This window comes from Heterocephalus glaber, unplaced genomic scaffold (genome assembly GCF_053883595.1).
Source record: "Heterocephalus glaber isolate CG9 unplaced genomic scaffold, H.glaber_assembly_v1.0 deba00001610, whole genome shotgun sequence".
NCBI classification, from domain to species: Eukaryota; Metazoa; Chordata; class Mammalia; order Rodentia; family Bathyergidae; genus Heterocephalus; species Heterocephalus glaber.
In genome coordinates, this window is record NW_028258381.1 from 30,203,257 (window position 1) to 30,222,215 (window position 18,959).

At 44.9% G+C, this 18,959-nt stretch overlaps 1 gene segment (V, D, J or C); it reads left to right on the plus strand.

Moving 5' to 3' along the window:
* The first annotated feature begins 10,453 nt into the window (after positions 1–10,453).
* LOC101711364 (T-cell receptor gamma chain C region DFL12-like) overlaps positions 10,454–18,959 on the plus strand; it is a 57,827-nt gene continuing 49,321 nt past the window's right edge. The window contains 2 exon segments of the C gene segment in view: positions 10,454–15,853; positions 16,065–16,370. Of these exon segments, the coding sequence occupies positions 15,811–15,853; positions 16,065–16,370 (349 nt within the window).

Consider the following 18,959-nt stretch of genomic DNA (forward strand, 5'->3'; position numbering starts at 1 on the left):
CTCTACCACTGAGCTGCATTTCACCTCCAAAAGATTTTAATTTTGATGAAGTCAATTATGTATTTTTTCTTCTGTTATGTGTGTTTTCGGTGCCACCTTTAAGAAACCATTGTTAAATCCCAGGTTGTGAACCTTTACCCTTATTTTTTTCTAAGCGTTTCACAGTTTTAGGTCCTAATGTGGATATTTGATGTACTCTGAGTTAATTTTTGTAAATAGTATGAGGAAGGATTCCAATTTGTTCATTTAAATGTGGCTGTCTAAGGGCCGGGGATTTAGCTCTATGGTTTTGCCGCCTGCTGTGCAAGTACAAGGACCCGAGTTTGATCCCGGGTACCAAAAAAATAATGTGACTGTCTTGCACTGCACCCTTCCTTTGTCCTTTTGATATGTCCTCGTGAAGCAGGACAGAAAAAGTAAAGATACTTTGAAAATATGAGGATAGAAAAAGTAAAGATATTTTTCTATCTAGAAAGGAGATATTTTTGTCTCCTTTATTACCTTAAAACTCTGCACATAGACATAATCACTTAAGGACTTCCTGTATTGCAAGGTTTATAACGAAATGACCCCAGTCTGTCTCATCATCCTACAAGGCCTAAAGTCACCAAGTTAAACATAAAATGATTTTCAGGGCTTACAGGTAGTAAACCCCATTAAGACTCAGTGTTCTAGAAAAATAGGATTATAAGCTGTCCCAAAACAAAGCCCAGATTTCTCAACAAAAGATGACACATCTGAGATATCTTTTAACTCTACAACAAAGACAATTGTTCTCTAGGAAAACAGAGAGATACAATTGGGTGTGTGGATCCCCCAGAGTCCAAATAGCAACAGAAGGCTTTCTTGGCAATGGCAGACTTGTGCCCCATATAGATACCCCATTTTGGAGTAATAGTCAAACCAGTGTATGAGGTAACTTGGAAGACCAGAAACTTAACGCTTCCATGGACAACAGCTGCTCAAAAAGCTTTTAACACTTTAAAACAGCCTTTGATGCAGGCCCTAGCATTAAAAATCCCAGACCTAACTAAGACTTTCTTTTTGTGAGTGAGACACAGAAGTAGCCATGAGAGTGCTAACTCAACCTTTGGGCCAGAAATACCAACCAGTTGGTTATTTTTCCAAGTGATTAGATAGAGTAACACAGGGCTAGCCTAGCTGCCTGCAAACAATAGCCACTATGATACTCTTAGTCCAGGAAGCTTCTAAGATAACCTTAGGACAAAAGCTCTTAGTTCTAACTCCACATCAAGTTAAGACTCTCTTAGAACTCAAGGGACATTTGAGGATAACTGGAAAAAGCCTCACTAAATATCAGGCCATTCTTACTAAAGACAACCACAATGTGGTTTATCAAAAACCACAAGAACTGTGTGGTTTATAAAAAAAAGAAACACACAGATGTATCTCTTTAGTCTTACACTGTTGTAAACCCAGCCACACTCCTCCCAACCAGCCAACAGATAAAACATGAGTGAAGCCTGAGTGCGAACAGACCACCTCCCAAAATTATGCTGGCAGTCCTGATTTGAGAGACCAACCGTTAATAGGGCCAGCTAGCACATGGTTCACTGATGGCCTCAGTTTCATGAACAATGACATTAGGAAGGCAGGTTATGCTATAGTCAGCCCCACCCAGTCAATGAAGCAAGAGGACTTCCCCTGGGGACTTCTGCCCAACAGGCAGAACTTGCTGCCCTCACCTGGGGTCTGCAACTTGCTTGGAGCAAAAGTTCAATATGTATACTGATTCCAAATATGCTTTTGTGGTCCAACATGCACTTGCAGCCTTCTAGAAAATATGACTTTTGACTAGTCACCGGTTTCCCATAAAACATGGACCAGAGATCCTCAAGACAGTAAATTTCCCAAATGAGGTAAGAGTTGTCTATTGCAGGAAACATTAAGCCTCCATGGACCCTGTCTCCCAGGGATATTCTTGTTGGTTTTTTTTTTTGTTGTTTTTTTGTTTTTTGTTTTGGTATCGGGGATCGAACTCGGGTCCTTGTGCTTGTGCAGCAGGTGGCAAAACCACTGAGCTAAATCCCCGGCCCTTCCCAGGGACATTCTAAACCAGATTCTACTGCCAAACAGGCTACTCTCCAATATGATTCTGGCCCATCAACAGCTCTACCCATAATCCCATTCCAAGATCTTGCCTTAAAACCAGGATACTCTACAGAAGAGCTTCAAATGATTGATAATGAGGGAAAAAATCAAAAGGGCCAATGGTGGTATGTGGGTTCTTACCCCAATAAGTGAAGTAAGTGCCTACATGCTGCCTTCTACCTAGGGAAGGATGCCAGCACTGCTGTGGCACATGGGCTCTTTGTAGGGCCTAAAGTCAATAATGTTATAACCCACATGTATAAGGTATGTCTTCACTGTGCCCTCCATAACCCACAGACTCATTCTTCCCCATTGCCTAAACCAATACAAAGGCATAGGTCCTCCCCTGAAAAAAAGACTGGCAAATAAATTTCACCCACATAGTTATGTGTAAGGGATATACACACCTCCTGGTGTGCATTAACACCATTACTGGGCCTTCCCTACCAGGTCAGGAAGGGCTCTAGAGGTGGTAAAAGACCTCCTTAAAGAGATAATCCCTAGGTTTAGACTGCCTAGATCGATCCAGAGTGATAGAGAATACATCCCAAATTCCACAGGGAGTTGCCAAGGCACTGAGAAATATCATCTCCACACTCCATGGTGACCCCAATCATGAGAAAAGGTCGAGAGGGCCAATCAAACTCTCAAACAAATCTTAGCCAAGCTGTGTCAGAAAACCTACCGTAAATGCATAGGTCTTCTTCCAGTTGCCTTAATGAGACTTCAGGCAGTACCCAAGTCCAAACTGAATCTCAGCCCATTTGAGATACTTTATGGAGGCCCTTTTTGACATCTGATCTGCTCACTGACATTAAAACCTCGCATCTCCTTCAACATGTAACCCATCTAGAAACTTTCCAATAGGCCCTCCAGGAATATAAAAATAAGGTTCTTCCACTCCCGGAGACTAACAATAATTGTCAACCCAAAGTCTGCTCTGGTGACCAGGTCCTAAGGAAGACCTAAAAGAAGGTGGACCCCAGCCCCAACTCCCACCCAAATGAAAAGGCCCTTTCACAACCCTATTAACCACTCCTTCTACCATAACAGAACTGGGAATAATTAGATTCACCTCTCTAGGATAAAGCCTAAGCCACCTCAGACAGGAAAAGACGAAAAACTGGGACCACAAACTTCGTACACCTGTAAACCAGTTGATGACCTCAGGTTTCTTTTCAAAACAAACAAGTGAAGGCCTGGGGATTTAGCTCAGTGGTTCTGCCATGTGGCTCGAAAGCACAAGGTACTGATTTTGATCCCCCATACCAAAACAAACAAAGAAAAACACCAACCACTCTGGTGAACCAGATCAATAAAACAGTTTACTTCCTCTAAATAAATTGTGTGAATAATCTCGCTACTGTCTTGTTTAGTACTTGTGAGGTCCCTGTTCCCAGTTATAAAATGACATCTTTTGGTTTTTTCCTGTTTCTTTTGAGATCATCCTAGATTATTCCAAAACTGCCTTTAATGAAGATAATCAACAGTAACTACTGACATGAGACCTTCAAACTAATCATATCTTTCTCCTATCATCAAGAGGCACCTAAGAACTTGACAGACAGCTTAGACAAAGTTGCCCAAAATATTGAGTTTAAGACCAGATAGACTCACTAGTAGCAATGGCCATACAACATTGCAGGAACCTACATCAAGGGGCTGAAGAAAAGTACTTATCCCTAAAAAACGTACTTATTTTCTCAATAGGTATATAGCAATTAAAGAAAACCAACCACGCACGGCACAAAAACTGTCTGACTGCACTTCCAAAATCCATTTTTAAAAAGCTAAGTCATAGATGTCCTAGCCAAATATCTAGAATTAAGAGGTCCTGGTTATTGTCCTGGTCATGTTCTTCATTAATGCTTCCCACAGTCCTCCTATTTCGCTCTTACATATTTAACATTAGTCGAATTGTTTCTTCTTGTTTGACAGCTGTCAATCTACTGGTGGTGACTATAACTCAAGATCAAAACCTGCTTCCACATCCATGATTCATCAAAAACTCTTCAGAGAACAAGCTCAGCTCCCTTGAATACACAGATCAGTCAGAGCAAAGGTTCCTTGGTCTCTGTGCAGGTAGGGCCAAAGCCCCTGTTCAACCAAAGGTAGCTATAAAAGACAAAACTTCCTCCAACTCCCCTCAAAGATTTTTGAGGACCAGGGCTCTCAGGGGGAAATAGTACAGTTAGAAACAGTGGAGCTGATAATGTTTAATACTTCACCCAACACCTTTGTCTACATTACTAAAACACCTGACACAGTATGATCTGTATATAGAAAAAAAGAAATGAGCTGAATGTGTCACTCCCTTCATTTAACCAAAAACAGTTCCCTAAGGTTATTCCTGCTTCTCTTGTCCTAGGTGGAGTACAAAATAAAAGAACAAAACCTTAGGAGATCATCAATGGTCTAGGCCAGTCGTAGCAAAACTATGGCACACAGTTCTTAGCAGGCTGTTTGTATCATTGAAGGCTATAAAAGTTTCGCTACCACTGTGAGTCTAGGCAGTGAGCATTGGCACCACGAGAGTCAGTGGGAGGCACCTAAAACAGAGGTGTCTGGCCTTTAAATTCTGAAAGCCCGAGTTGTCAGTCTCTTTCCTGTCGCTGTTGCTACCCTTGACCTGTGTGGAGAGCTTTTCTGTCACCCCAGGACCTTTCTTGGCCTGCATTGCATCTTGGTTGGCATATACTCGCCTTCTTGTGATCTTCCCATGATGAAAATAAAGGCAGTGTCCCTGCCGAGTAAGGAACGTCATCTCATGGGGACTGATTGCCCCTTGAGCCATAAGGATTCCTCTGGACCTAGGAAACAAGAACTGAGATAATGATCACTGCATCCCTTACCCACCACAGCTAATACATGAAATATGGCCTTGTGCTTTTGGGAGTGACCAGTCTGAACCCCTGCATCCCAGTGAGCCCCCTCAGACTGTTCAAGGTGCAGTCCTTTTCCCATTCCGCCTTACATTCTAACTCTGCCTAGTAAATCTGCCTATGCCTCACACCAACACATCCTAGAATTCTTTATCTGTAACAAGAGTAAAGAAGCTACTTGGCGGATCGAGTGGCGGCCCCCATTTCCACTGTGAGGTGTGTGGGGGGCCCTCCTTGAACCCTATCCTGTGCCACTCATCTATTTTGTTGTTGTCTTCTTTCCTTACTGACCAGCCTAAGAAGATACTCCAGGCCCACCCATCTTCTCCCTGCCACAGCCCTGCACCATTTCTCCAAGGTCCCTGGTTCTTCTTGGTGGGAGATGATATTCATAAACCTCTTTCTCATGCTGGAATCTTCAGGGAGACTGAGATGTCCTTTCTTCTAGGTATTTTCAGCATTCCAAAAAAAAAACAAAAATGCAAAAATTGTATTTTTCTATATCCTCACTCAAGATAACTATTTGAGCCTTGGCATTGGGATGTGACTCAGCAGATAAGGTGGGGACCCGGGACTGCCTTGATAGCATGCACAGTGAGGCAGGAGGCATGCAAGGTGGTCCACGTGAGAACAGAGTTGTCAGACCACCCGCAGCTGACAGTTTCCCGGAGCCCCAAGCCTGCCTTTCCCTCAAGCAAGCCAAGGTGGACTGGTAGTGAGGGGGACACCGCATGGCTGACAAGGCCAGCAGCATTGTCCCCTGCAGGCCAGGGCTCATGGTAGAAGAGCTGAGCTCCTGCTGTCCATCAGGTACATTAGAGTTTGGAACAGCAGAGGCCATCCTGCAACTTCCCAGCAGAGGCCGTCCTGCAACTTCCCATCAGAGGTGCACCAAGTCACCCCACAACAGCCAGAAAGGCCAGCATGACAGCCATGGCCCAAGGACTGCAGGAACTGTGGCAGTGGCCACTAGACTGGTATTCCAGGTGTGAGATGCACAGGGAACCAGGGTGTGGCTCAGTCTGTATAACTGAAACAGATCACGAGCTGGTGCACGGAAGGCTGTTGTCAGTCACTAGCAGTGGAAATTATAGCCCTGGCAGGTTTGCACCCCATACTGGTTGTTAGGCCCAGAATCCATCCACTGAAATGGATTCTGGAACCCGTTAAGGCAGGATCCTGCAGTGCTGTGGCAAATGTATAAAATATGTAGCACCGAGTCCTCTTCCCAGCAACCATGCACTGGAGAAAGGCAGTCCCAGAGCCCGGATCAGCTGTTAGAAAAAGGGTGTGGGTTTACACTGGTGCCAGCCTCCTGGCTTCCATCACGGAAGCTGATGGCAGAGTCCTGGCCCAGATTTGTCCCACAGTAGGTCAGGTGAAGCCGCAGGCTCACCCTGTGGGCACTAATCCCTCCCTAGGTACAGATTGGGGTGGGGATACTTCAGAGCTGACAGACAAGGCTGTTGGGTCTCTGACCCATGGAGTAGGCAGCAGTGAGGAAGGACAGCCACGGGGAAGCCACTGAGATGGAGAGAGAAGTGGAGGCTGCACCTCACCTGGATGGTACTATGGCGACCAGTTTCTTCAGACACAGCAAGGATATGTGGCTCTATATGAATCATGTGACGGATGGCAAGTTTGTCACCAGCTGACAGCCACTAAATGTGGCCATGATGCCCATGGTTTCTGTTCAGATAGATTGGCACAGTCTTTGGCACCTGGCATGTGACTATTGATGAAGAATTAAAAGCCATGTATATTCACAAGTGTGGGAGAGTGGGTCACATTTATTACCTTTGCTAGTGTTAACTCCTATTTGTTGTTATAGCCCATAGTGGACAAGGTCTAAATGGGCAGTGTCTAAAGGGACACCAGTGGTCTTGCCAGTGTAGTGCCAGCCATATTGATGACACCATGCTAATCAGACCTGGTTCAGGGCAGGTGGCAAGGACTCTGGGTGACCTGGCAGGACATGTGTGTCAGGGAGGAGGATGTGAAATCTTGAGCTTCAGTGTTCAGCCACATGGGTGAAGCCTTTTGTGTCCACTGGTCTAGGCATGACAGAACAGCCCCCTAATCCTGGGGCCATGTTTTTGGATGCTCCCCGCTAGAGACAGGTAGGCTTTCATGTGGACCCTGCTTATTCTCACTTCCTCTCCCTGCTGAACCCTCACCATGGGTGAGATGATCTTGTGAAGAGGAGACAGCAGAAACAATGGGAAATCACTTGTGAGATGAGGTCATAAACAGGCTTTACTTGCGTCTTGCATGTGCCCTTTCCTGCTCTCTTATAGGGAAGCCACCTGCTATGTCCTAAGCTGTCCTGTGGAGAGCCCCTTGGTAACCTGGAAGTGGGGACCTGCAGCGTTAAGTCCAGTGCCCTTAGAGGAATGAATCCTCCTAGTAAACTAGCGAGTGAGCTTGGGAGTGCATGGTCCCAGATAAGCCTTCAGATGTCGCCACGGCTCTGGCAGACATTCTCCCTCTGCCTCGGCATCTGACAGACCTGGAGCCAAAGGCACAGAACCAAGCTTTGCTCACAGTCCTGACCCAAGATATGGGAAAAAATAAATGTTCTGGGTTGCTAAAGTTTGGGTTCATTTTGGATGCAAAATTGGAACTCAAGAACAGTCTTCTACCTTTAAGCGGGAGTGTCGCTTCTCACGGTTAGTGTCCTTGGATTGTGGATGTCACTTATGTCATCTTTCACATGGCTACCATGAATTTGTTGGGTAGCTTGGATGTCTGATTGATTGCAGTACTGGGTACTGAACCCAGGGAGTTCTGAGCTACATCCGCAGCTCTTTATTGTTTTTCACTTTGAGACATCTTTCGGAGGTCTTTTGGAGTTGCTCCAACTGTCCTTGAACTTGACACTTGCCTGTCTGGCTAGCTGAGATTACTGGTATGCACCACCAGACCTCGCTGATTTTGTGTTCTGAGTTGGGTGCACAACAAAAGAAGGCTCTGCAGCACATTGGGCCTATAATGAAGGCTGCCCTGCAGCTGGAAGAACCAACGTGCCATGTTTCCATGGCAAACACCAAGAGGCCCCACATGCCATGCAAGGAGGGCCATTGTACCACTGGCCCTGCAGGGACTGAGACCCTGACCATTGGACCTCATATTGACAGGTGACTGAAGCTGTCCCTTATGACCCATGAAATCAGTTTTCATTAGGAGTGGGTAGGTTACCAATCCTTTGTGCAATGAAAACCATATATTGTTTTTCCTGACTTTAGACACATTGTTTTCACCAGGTGTGGTGGTGTGTACATCTGATCCCAGCCCTCATTAGGTTGAGGCAAGACCATCTCGAGTTCAAGGCCAGCCCAGAGTACAAAGCAAGACTTTTGTCTCAAAAAAAAAGAAAAAAAAAAAGAAAAAAAAAAAGAAAGTGTTGTCCTTTTAGGTACACAGTTAATTCTATAGGATGTAATCCATAAGCAATTATAATTTGAGGCAAGTGATATCATATTCTAAAATTTGCCTTTTCTTCTCTCACCTATCTAATGGTAGCAGTACGAAATCCTGACTCACTGAAATGCACTTTCAGAAGTTCAGGTGAGGCCCCAGCATTTAGTTCAGTGGTTTCGCTGCCTGCTGTGCAAGCAAAAGGACCCGAGTTCGATCCCCAGTATCAAAAAAAAAGAAGTTCAGGTGAATTTCATGAAGTCCCCTCAGGGCTAGTCTATTACTGCTTTCAATTCCCCCCTACTATGCAGATTTTCCCAATCCCAACCCAAAGATGGGACAACAGTCTCAAGTCCCTGGAACCACAGACCTGTGAGAATGCCTGTCCAGAATTTCAGGTTCTCAGCTCCCTGTTCCAGAACCCACTGATCCCTGAGTGAAAATGGCCCTAAATGTCAGGCTAACATTCCTCAGTTCCTGTTTTCCTTTGATGGTTGGCTTCACGATATTTTACTGCTAAAGGACCACTCTCATGCCATTAACCAGACTTTCTTTCTCTCTTTTCTTTTTTAATCTGGTATCCCATAGGAGGACAAGCCCCCATCATTTCTTTTTCTAATGCTGGGGATGGAACTCAGGACCTCACACATGCCAGTCAAGTGAGTTCTCTATCGCTGAGTTACAATGGTAGCCTTTCTAATTTACTATTTTCAAAAATACTTCAAAAATTATTTTGAAACAGTCTCACTAACTTGCCCCGACTGGGCTCGAGCTTGCAATCCTATTGGGTAAACCTCTGGAGTAGCTAGGACTACAGGCATGTTCCACCACACCTGACTACAGATTTTTTTCTTTTTTTTTATGTAGCGGGGATCGAACTCGGGTCCTTTGGCTTGCGAGGCAGGCAGCGGAACCACTGAGCTAAATCCCCAGCCCCAATATCATTTTTTTTTTTGGTGGCATTTAGGTTATTTCCACCTTTAGGATTTTATTTATGTATTTATGTATTTATTTACTTTTCGTACAGGGAATTGAAGTCGGGTCCTTGCGCTTGCGCAGCAGGTGGCGAAACCACTGAGCTAAAGCCCCGGCCCTACATTATTATTTTTAAGAATTGAAAGATTAAACAGAAGATTGGTCTCCGCATCCGTCCTGACCTGAACCTTTAAGGCACCGGGATTCCCCACTGCCTGCCCCGACCTCGAGGCGGTCTCTCACCTGAGCTGCGGCTCTTGCAGACACACCTCCACTGTCTTTGTGTAACACTGCTGACGTTTTAAATGGTGACAAGCGCTGACATAACAGTCCCTACTCTCTGTTTTTTTACCATCAGTCCTTCTGTACCCTGGATTTTCAAAATTCGGCATGAGCTGGACGCCAACAGCGAGTGGCCACCTACTCCATGCCCTGGGTGGACCTTCTCTCCAGCCCGCTAGCCCGCGTCTGCGGAAGGGCCAGTTGTCCTGGCAACCAGCTGCTCTCCTAGCAACCTATGTCTCCGTGATGACGTCATCACACCGCGCCCATTCTGGGCACTGCCTCCGTGCGTCAGCCGCTTTCCATTGGTCGGCGGGAGGGCGTGTGGCAGATCTCGTCCAATGGAAGGCGCCGCGTGTCCGAAGGCGGTACTGGCGCGTACCTCCGGCAAGGGGCTTGCCGGAAGCCAGCCTGGGCTGTGCAGCTAGATTCTGCCCCGGAGTGCAGGTAAGTGCATGGGCTGTGGCAAATCCCGGGCTGGTGTAGGTGGGGATTGTTGAGGAGCCTGTGCATTTAGGCGGCGCTGGGAGTGCTGGTAGCTGTAGCCACCTCACGTCACTGCGCGGAGACCTTTCTGAGGCGCGCGGGCGGCCCCAGGAAGACGAGGGGCCGTGCAGTCGGTACTTGGCGGGCCTGTGCGCGCGAGCTGAGATCTCCTGGGTTCCAGAGGCGCGGGGCCAACCCGAGCTGTGGCGTCTCTCCTCTGTAGTTGGTTGTGGCTTAGGACTCGGAGCCCTTGTTACCTGCTGAGGCTTTTCCGCACAGGCTTTGTACGGTAAGCACGCTCTGCGTTTCCTTCCAACATGAGGTCACGCATTCGTTAGTTCTTTCGTTCAGAGAACATTCCTTGGGTTTCTCTTGTGTGTGGGCACAGTTTTAATAGCAATAAACAAATGAGAAACATGTCGGATCTACTGAGCTTGGATTCTAGAAAAGACAGGCAAACGAACAAGATCACCCAGCCGGTGATAAGTGCCATGGAGAAAAATGAGGGCAAGGGTGGAGTGTGGAGAGGTGAAGCAGGTGAGAGACGGAGACCCCTTGGTAGCTGCAACATCTATGTAGAAGCAATAGGTGCGGGGGACCAGCAAGTTACCCAGTGTGCCTGGGACTGAATGAAGAAAAGAGGGAAAGGAGGCGAAGGCCTAGAGATGAAAGTCAGAGATGGTGCTAGAACTTTGCATTCTCCAAGTGGAAAGGGAAACCTTTGGGAGTTTTCAAGCAGAGGGGAAGCATAATCTGGCTTGGATGTTTTAACATGACTCTGCATGCTGGGCTGGACATGAGTTGGAGGGGCCAGGGCAGAAGTGAGGACTCAGTCACGGGTCTTGAGTCGATCTGGTTGTGAGCCAAGGTTCTGGACCAAGATGCTAAGAGAAGAGGCTGCAAAAGACAGATTGTGAATGCATTTCCAAGGTAGAGCCACCAGGGATTTGTGGCAGTTGGATGGCTAGGTGATGAAGCAAGAGAAGTTGTGGGTGGCCCCAAGGTTTGGCTTGAACTAAAATCTGGCTATTATCAGGTGACTGTTTATCGGGAGGCAAACACCACGGAACATCAGGTTTGTGCAGGATGATCAGGAGCTGTGCTTGTGATGAGTGAAGTCTGAGATGATGTGTGCATATGAGAGACATATAGCTAGCTAACTCTGCAGCTTTACATATGGGTAGTTGTTCATGGAGGTGACTGAGAAGAAGCCTCAAATGCACGAAGATGGAGGCCATCAGCATGTAGCTGGTACTGAAAGCCACGTGGTCTAAGATGCTCCTACCTCCTCCACACATACACACCAGCAACCATGTGGTGATGGATGTGTTAATTTTCTCGATTGTTGAACTCATTTTACATTGTACATGTATGTCAAACCCTCACATTGTATGCCTTGAATGTATGCAATTTTTACTCTCCCTAAATCAATCTGGGAGAGGAGGAAGAAATATGAAGCTCCATGTCTGTTAGGGCAACAGAGGGAGTGAAGCAGCTAAGCATTGACCCTGGGGCCTTCAGGCTTCAAGATCAGGGCCCTAAAGCTATTAGAAAACCAGGAGGGTGTGCTGTCTGTGCTGGACATATAAAGAAATGCTAGTCAAAGGGGAAGATGGAGCAACTATCACATGCTGCTGTTGGGTCCTACAAGTTTCATACTGAGAATAATCAGCGTTGGGTCCTAGGTACATGGGTGTCATTCATTGTGGTAAATGAACTGGGAACAGGATGCAGGAGAGAAGAGGAAAAATGTTCCTGAGCAATGACGTGTGCATTGAAGGAGTCAAGAAAAAGAGTGGTTAGACATAGGAGGTTGTACTAGATTTAAGAGAACGGAGGAGCTGAGGATGAAGGAAAGAAAAGTGGTTCCAGTAATGCCTTTAGGGGGTGAAGGGTGAGGTCCACAGCACAGGTGAAGGTTCTGGGCTGGATAGGAGAACACACAGTGCGGGTTAGCACACATTGTGGTTGGAGTTTGTGGAAGTTCCCCTGATTGCTTCTGTCTTCTCAGTGGTCAGTTTGGTTGATAGCTCCAATTTCTGGCTCCTTAACCAAATACCTGACACCTCCGGTGACTTGTATTGTATTCACTCTTCCCCTTTGCCCTTTGTATTGCTTTTTAAAATTCTACAGCTTCTTTACCCTTTTCTTTCTGTAACTTAAACACTGTGCATTTCAGTGTGATGCATGATTAAGTGCTGAGATAGTTAAGTGTTAGATGCTAGAATTTAAGATTGGAATGCAACAAAGAATTACAGCTTTTTTTTTGCCACCATCATGACTCCAAAGAAATCCAGAGTATTCGGGAAAGTAAAGCCAGTGAAATTGAGGTAGCTTTTGAATCTATTGAAATTCAACAAATTCTGACATTATGGAAAGGGGCAAGTGTGTCAGCCTATCTTAACAGCATAGCTTGTTTAAGGTTTAGGCTACTTTTGTCTTTCTCCATTTTCTCCCTAGCCCTGGGTCATCCCTGGGACAGTTGTAGTAGTAGTGGCTGGAATGAACCCTGCACTCTGCAGGAAGTGATCTTTTCTCTGACCTGAGGACTGTGGTTCCAGAGAGAGAGAGTCCTAGTGGTTTTTGTTCTCTTTATCTTCTTACTTTTGGGCCCTAGAGGCAGCCACCACTGTGGGAAAGGCTGGTAAAAGCGTTCAGGGAGGACTCTGCAGATAGGAAAGTGTGTATAGATGGCAGAGAGGAAGGAAAATAAGACAGCTCAGCCAGTGGTTCTTGGACTTCTGACTGCACACTAGTTGCGCAGCCTAGGTGTGACCCTGAGCAGCCTGGCAAAAGCTTTGCCCCCTGAAGGACCAGACCAGGTTCAGGTTCAGGAGTGGCCACGTGGGGGCGCCCACGGAACACAGATCTGAACAGGGGTTGCTGGGAAGGCTCAGAAAGGGAACTGATGGAATTGCCCCGCAGAGGAAGATGGGACTTTGCAGCCCTTCCTGGAGCAGTTCCCTGACAACCAATGTACTCAACATTCTGCATACCATTCAAACTGCTCCTACTTCCTTACAAAATAGTTTTTAAAATGTGCAAGATGCAATCCAAAATCACTCAGCGCTTGGGGAACTGTGAAACTCTCTGCATCTCACAAGGGGAAAGGCAACACAGAGATGCCAGTAGTGAAGGGGACGTGGTTGTGTGAATAACAAAGACAAAATATTGCATAAGACAATAAGAAATAGGGAGATATAGACCTGAATTTTTATATATATCTTGTGTTTTCTAATCCTGCTAAATTCAAATACAAGTTCTAGGGCCTCCTAGAGATTTCTTAGTATTTTCTCAGATGATCATTTCATCTACATATAAAGATTTTGCTTCTACCTTGCCAATCCTATCCTAATTGTGTCATTTTATTGCCAGACTATTTTGGTGGGGCCTAGGTTTCAAAGTTTAATGGACAGATAAAGAGTAAGCATATCTGCCCTTGTTCCCCACCTTAAGGAGAAAGCATTGTATCTTCTCCATTCATATAAGGCGTTCTTACTGGAAGTATGAAGTACATGTGTTTAATCTGCTGAGAAGTTTCTGTTCTACTTCTAGTCTCCTGATAGCTTTTACCATGAACAGCTGTGGAATTTAGTCCGATACTTTTTCTCCAACTAGTGACAGGATTATATGGCTTTTTCCTTTCCTCTGTTAAAAGAATGACTTTTGGGGGTGGATCTTCCAGTGCTGAACCAACACTGCCATCCCTATAACAAAACCACTTTCTACATACTGCAAGATCTGACTTCTAATAGTTTGTTTTGTTAAACAAATTTCTATCTATGTTCATATTTTTTTCTTCTATTATCTTTATCCAATTTTAGGATTAGCACAATGTTGATTTCCTAAAATGAGGGGAGAAGTGTTCCTTTTTTTTTTCTGCTTTAAATGTTTGATATAATTTATCAGTTAAAATGTATATGAGCCTGCTGTTGTCATATAGGTAGGTTTTCAAGCTAGGAATATCCTTTCTTTAATAGGTGCTATTCAAATTTTATATTTCCTCCAGAGTCAGTTTCATTGTCTTCCAGGGTACTTCTTAGAAGTTGTCAAATTTCTTTCAAACCAGATTTTTGAAATATGCTTTCTGTATCCTTTTAAATTCTGTAAAATCTGTGGTAATGTCTCCTAGGTCTTGGTATTGTAATTTAAAATATATATAATTAATATTGTGTAATAGGAAGTAAAGGTCTAAAGGAGCAGGGGAAGTGGGAGGGGTAGGGGAAATGAAAGAAGGGAAAAAATATGAGAAAAGGAAAAAAGTGGAAACAAAATCTTTGCAAATAGGGAAGGGTAGAGGGGGTGAAGGAAGGGCAGGGGAAGGGGAAAAAAATAAGAACCAAGATTCTCATGTAATGGTACAAGATCCCAATGATGAATGTAACTGTATTTTATACCTAAAATGTACCAATAAACTTAATGGGGGGAAAAAAAAGAAATAGTGAGATAGGGCCTTGGATTTAGCTCAGCGGTTCTGCCGCCTGCCTCGAAAGCTCAAGGACCTGAGTTTGATCCTCGGTACAACAACAACAAAAAAAGAAATAGGGAGATAGATCTTTTGCACATGGGAAGGGGATCTGGAAAGGGGGGAGGATAAAAAGAATTTAGATATGTTAAGCACATGTTCTCCTCCCTGAGGTGATCATAAACATGATGTACTGCAAACATGTACTAATAAAAATAAATAGATATAAAAGAGCAAAGCAGCCATTATGACTCACAACTACGGAAAGAGAGGAAATTTCTTTGATCATATATATTTCCATAAATTAGTCCAAATCAATCACAGATACTAACTGCATTTTCGGTGGATAGAGTTGCCAGATAAGACACTAGATGTCCAGGTATGAATTGCAGACAGAGAACTAATAATATTTTTCATTCAAGGATGTCTAAAAAAGCACATGGAATGGAACCTGTATTTATTCATGTTTTAATTAGACCTTCTACCAGATACAAAGGAGCCTTTTTATACTGCTGGAAGATAAACATTTTTTAAACAAATTGATTTGTGCATACACAACCCCCCCCCCCCCCCCCAACGCATGGCCATTTACCTTTGAGGAGCATGAAATGTAGTCCACATTTGGGTCCTAGTTCCTTTTAATAATCTGGGTTCAGGGATTATCAGATTTGTTGCTAGTGGCTACCCAGAGTCTACTCACAGATATGAAAGTGGTTCAGGGCAATAGTGATAAACTTTGATCAGAGGACAAGAACGTAGGGGTAGCATTACCATTGAGAAACTCTGCTCTGCAGGGAAGTCACTATTCCCACAAGGGACAGGCCTGTGCCATCAGGGTTCCGCCTCACCATGTTCGCACTTAGCCAGCCTCAGTACAGAGCTCTCAGGCCCCTGGCTTCTCTTCCCCTGGAGAGGACCTGCTCCTGGCGGCCACATGGGGGCACTGCAGGAGCACGCAGAGGCAGAGAGGCAGGGGCTCCTCCCAGGCACCACCCTTTCTGGTCTGCAGTTGGGCTGTCTTCTCAGATGGATCCCCAGCTACTGCTCCTGCCTGTCATTCAGTCAGGAAGACCAGCTCCGACTCACTGTTCTAGGGATCCCTTCGTGTTGAGAGGGATTTGAGTTTGGAGAGGGCTTTCTGGCCCTCTTCTCATCCAGTCCCTGTCCTTCCAAGGCCGAGGAGAAGCAGCCATGCTGTGGGCTGTGGCCCTGCTTCTAGTTTTCTTGCTGGCTGGTAAGGATGTGGCATAGGTGTTCATGGACTTCCCCCACAGTGGGAGGCCATTCTAAAGAATTCCAGGGCCAGGGATTTAGCTCAGTGGTGCTGCCGCCTGCCTTGCAAGTGCAAGGTCCCAAGTTTGATCCCTGGTACAAAAAAAAAAGAAAAAAAAAGGAATTCCATTTACTTCTTTCTTATCAGTGTTTTGTTGCTGTTTCCACTGTAGGCAGTCAAACATCTTCTGGTTTGGAAGGAGGAATGATATCAATCAGCAGGAAGCGTGGGTCATATATAGTCATCACTTGTGATATTCATGAGGAAGGGAACTACATCCACTGGTACCTGTTCAGGGTGGGCCAGGCCCCACACCGTCTTCTCTACTATGACTTTTTTGCTTCCAAGCCAGTGGTGGATTCTGAATTCAGCCCAGGGAAATACCATGCTTATGAAGGCACAAAAAAGAGCTATAAGTTTGTACTACGAAATGTGGAAGAAAGCGATTCTGGCGTGTATTACTGTGCAATCTGGGCAGGCACAGTGATCCACACCTGCCTTGATCTATGCGGAAAACTTTGCTTGTGGCTGCTTCCCAGATACACTGTAGAGCAGCCCTCTCTTACTTCCTGACCCCGATCGCCCTGTACTCTGAGAAAAGAGAAACCTGGAGTTCACCTCCTAACTCCACCCTTATATCCACATCACACCACTCACAACAGCTGCACCCTGACCCTACCCATATCCCCAGGACTCCCCTAAAGGCCACATTCCTCTCTCCAGAGCTTGGCCAAGCCATCTGGCTAACAGCAAGGGCTGGGAAGCACTGAAGCTGCTGTCTAGGACAGACAAGGTTACTTAGGGTTGATCAGCTCAAGGAGGCATTTAGGAGAATATCATGGGAGGGCGAGTTGTATGGAATCATTTATCCAGTCATGACCCAGAGACAATGGCAGGGAATGATGCTAGTTCATTACTCGGGATTCTGAGAAACTGGTGGAACAAAAGCTTTGTGTCATGAAGACCTTGTGTGGTAGTCATTATTTTTGGAGCAAAATGATATTTCCCTCACCATAACCACCCATGATTGTGTTTGTATGAATGAGAAGATAGGAAAAAGGGGTTTGTTGCAGATTCACTCACCAGTAGAACAAATCGAGTTTCTCCCATCTAACTGGTCTTCCTGACTGATTCCTGAACCAGGCGGCAGCCAGTCTACGAAACAGATGGATGTGGTGGATAGGACAGAACTGTTGGTGTCCGCACGCAGCTGCTGTGGTGGCAGGAGTGTGGGACGGTGCACAGAGTAGATTGGTGACACCAGCTGCTTTCAGTGTAAGGGTCAAAACGGAGGGAGGGAGGGAGGTCCTCGTCACACTACCTCAGGTGGACTGGACCCTGGTGACCAGTGCTTGGCAACCTTGTTTTACCTTTTTTTCCTTCAAAATGTACTTGTCGGTCTCCCATAAATTTTATTGAACACACCTACTGCAATTCAGCCCCAGTCAGACCCATTTTAAGCAAATAAAGTTAACCCCCCCCCATTGACTGGAGTGTCTTATTACTATTTCTCAATTACTAAAACTGAAGAATTCTTTGCATGAACAATCTTCTAAGGAATGAATCTTCTAATCAGTTTAAATTGAAAGGTCATACAGGAAAGGGACAATCACTGCCCTATGAAGCTATGTTTAGGGATAGAAAGTTAATCCAGGGAAAAAGAGGCAGAGCAGGGAGATATGTTGTTTCAGAACATGGCCATGATTAGCAAGAGAAATAGCTTTGCAGGTATTGAATTTCAGGTTCTGAAATTTCAGTTGTTAATGAACAAAGAACTGCGACTGATCGCTGAGTTATGTGTAAGTTGTATCCAGCACTCTCATCCAATTCTCTCATTGATTCAAATTTTATTTATTGATTCTTTAGATTTTTCTTTGTATAATTTTGGATCATCGGCTAATGCAGGCAGTTTTTCTTCCTTACAATACCTCAAACTTTTCTTCATTTTGCATCTGTTAGCTACTTTTCTCTCATTGCTGGGACAAAATACCTGACACTCAAAGTTAAAGGGCAAAAGGCTTATTTGGCTCACAGTTTGTAGAGGTCAGTCCATAGTCGTCGGCTGGTTCCAAGGCAGGGTGGTACATGGCAGAGGGGTATCGCAGAGGAGAAACAATTCATGGCACCCACAAGGTAGCAAAAGCAACAGAGGACCTTAACATCTTCCTGGCCCTTTATCCCATCCAGACTTCTAGGATTAGGATGGTGCCAAACCAGTCACTCACTTGTAGTGGTTTAGTAATCACACCCCTAATCCCAGCATCATACATTCCAGATTCAGCCACCTATGTAAAAGGAAGCCCTACCTCATCCATATGAGGCTTTAGGGGAGGGGACATCTAAACACAAACCATAGCAGCCTCCTTAAATCCCTGGTTAAGACTTCAGCTACAATGTTCAGTAAAAGTGAAGGTGACGGGACTCCTTGTCTTAGTCCCGATCTGAAGAGGACCTCCAAGCAGAACTTATAACAGCATCGCCACAGGCAGTCTTTCTTCCATGTGTACGTGCCTCTTGTTATATATTCAGACTCCAGTTTATGATTTTTAGCAAAGTTTTATAACTTTCCCGAATAAGTTCCTACATACAATTTTACTAACCTTGTTCCTAGATATTTTATACTTTTTGTTGTTACTGTGTACACTGGTGAGTTGTTAAATACTTCTCATTTTTTTATTGCTAGTGTAGAAATGCTACAGAGTTTTGGCATTGAGATTCTTTTATAAAAGTTTGATGTATTTTGTCATACTAATTCATAAGGAAGCTTGAGAATTTCTAATAGTATCATCTGCAAATAATGACATTTCTGCCTCACTTAGGTGCTGATACCTTCTCAGATCATTACATTGTCCAGGGTGTTCAGACTCTCCAGACTTTGTGAATATCAGTCATGATCATGAACATTGCTTTGTTATTCCTAAATGTAGTGGAAATGCTTCTACTGGGTCATCATGCTTGGTGGAAGCCTTTGGAAGATGTCTTTTCTTAAATTTACTTTTTTAGTTCTATTTTGGCCTTGTTACTGAATGTGAATCAGTGTTGAGTGATACCATATGCTTTTTAAAAA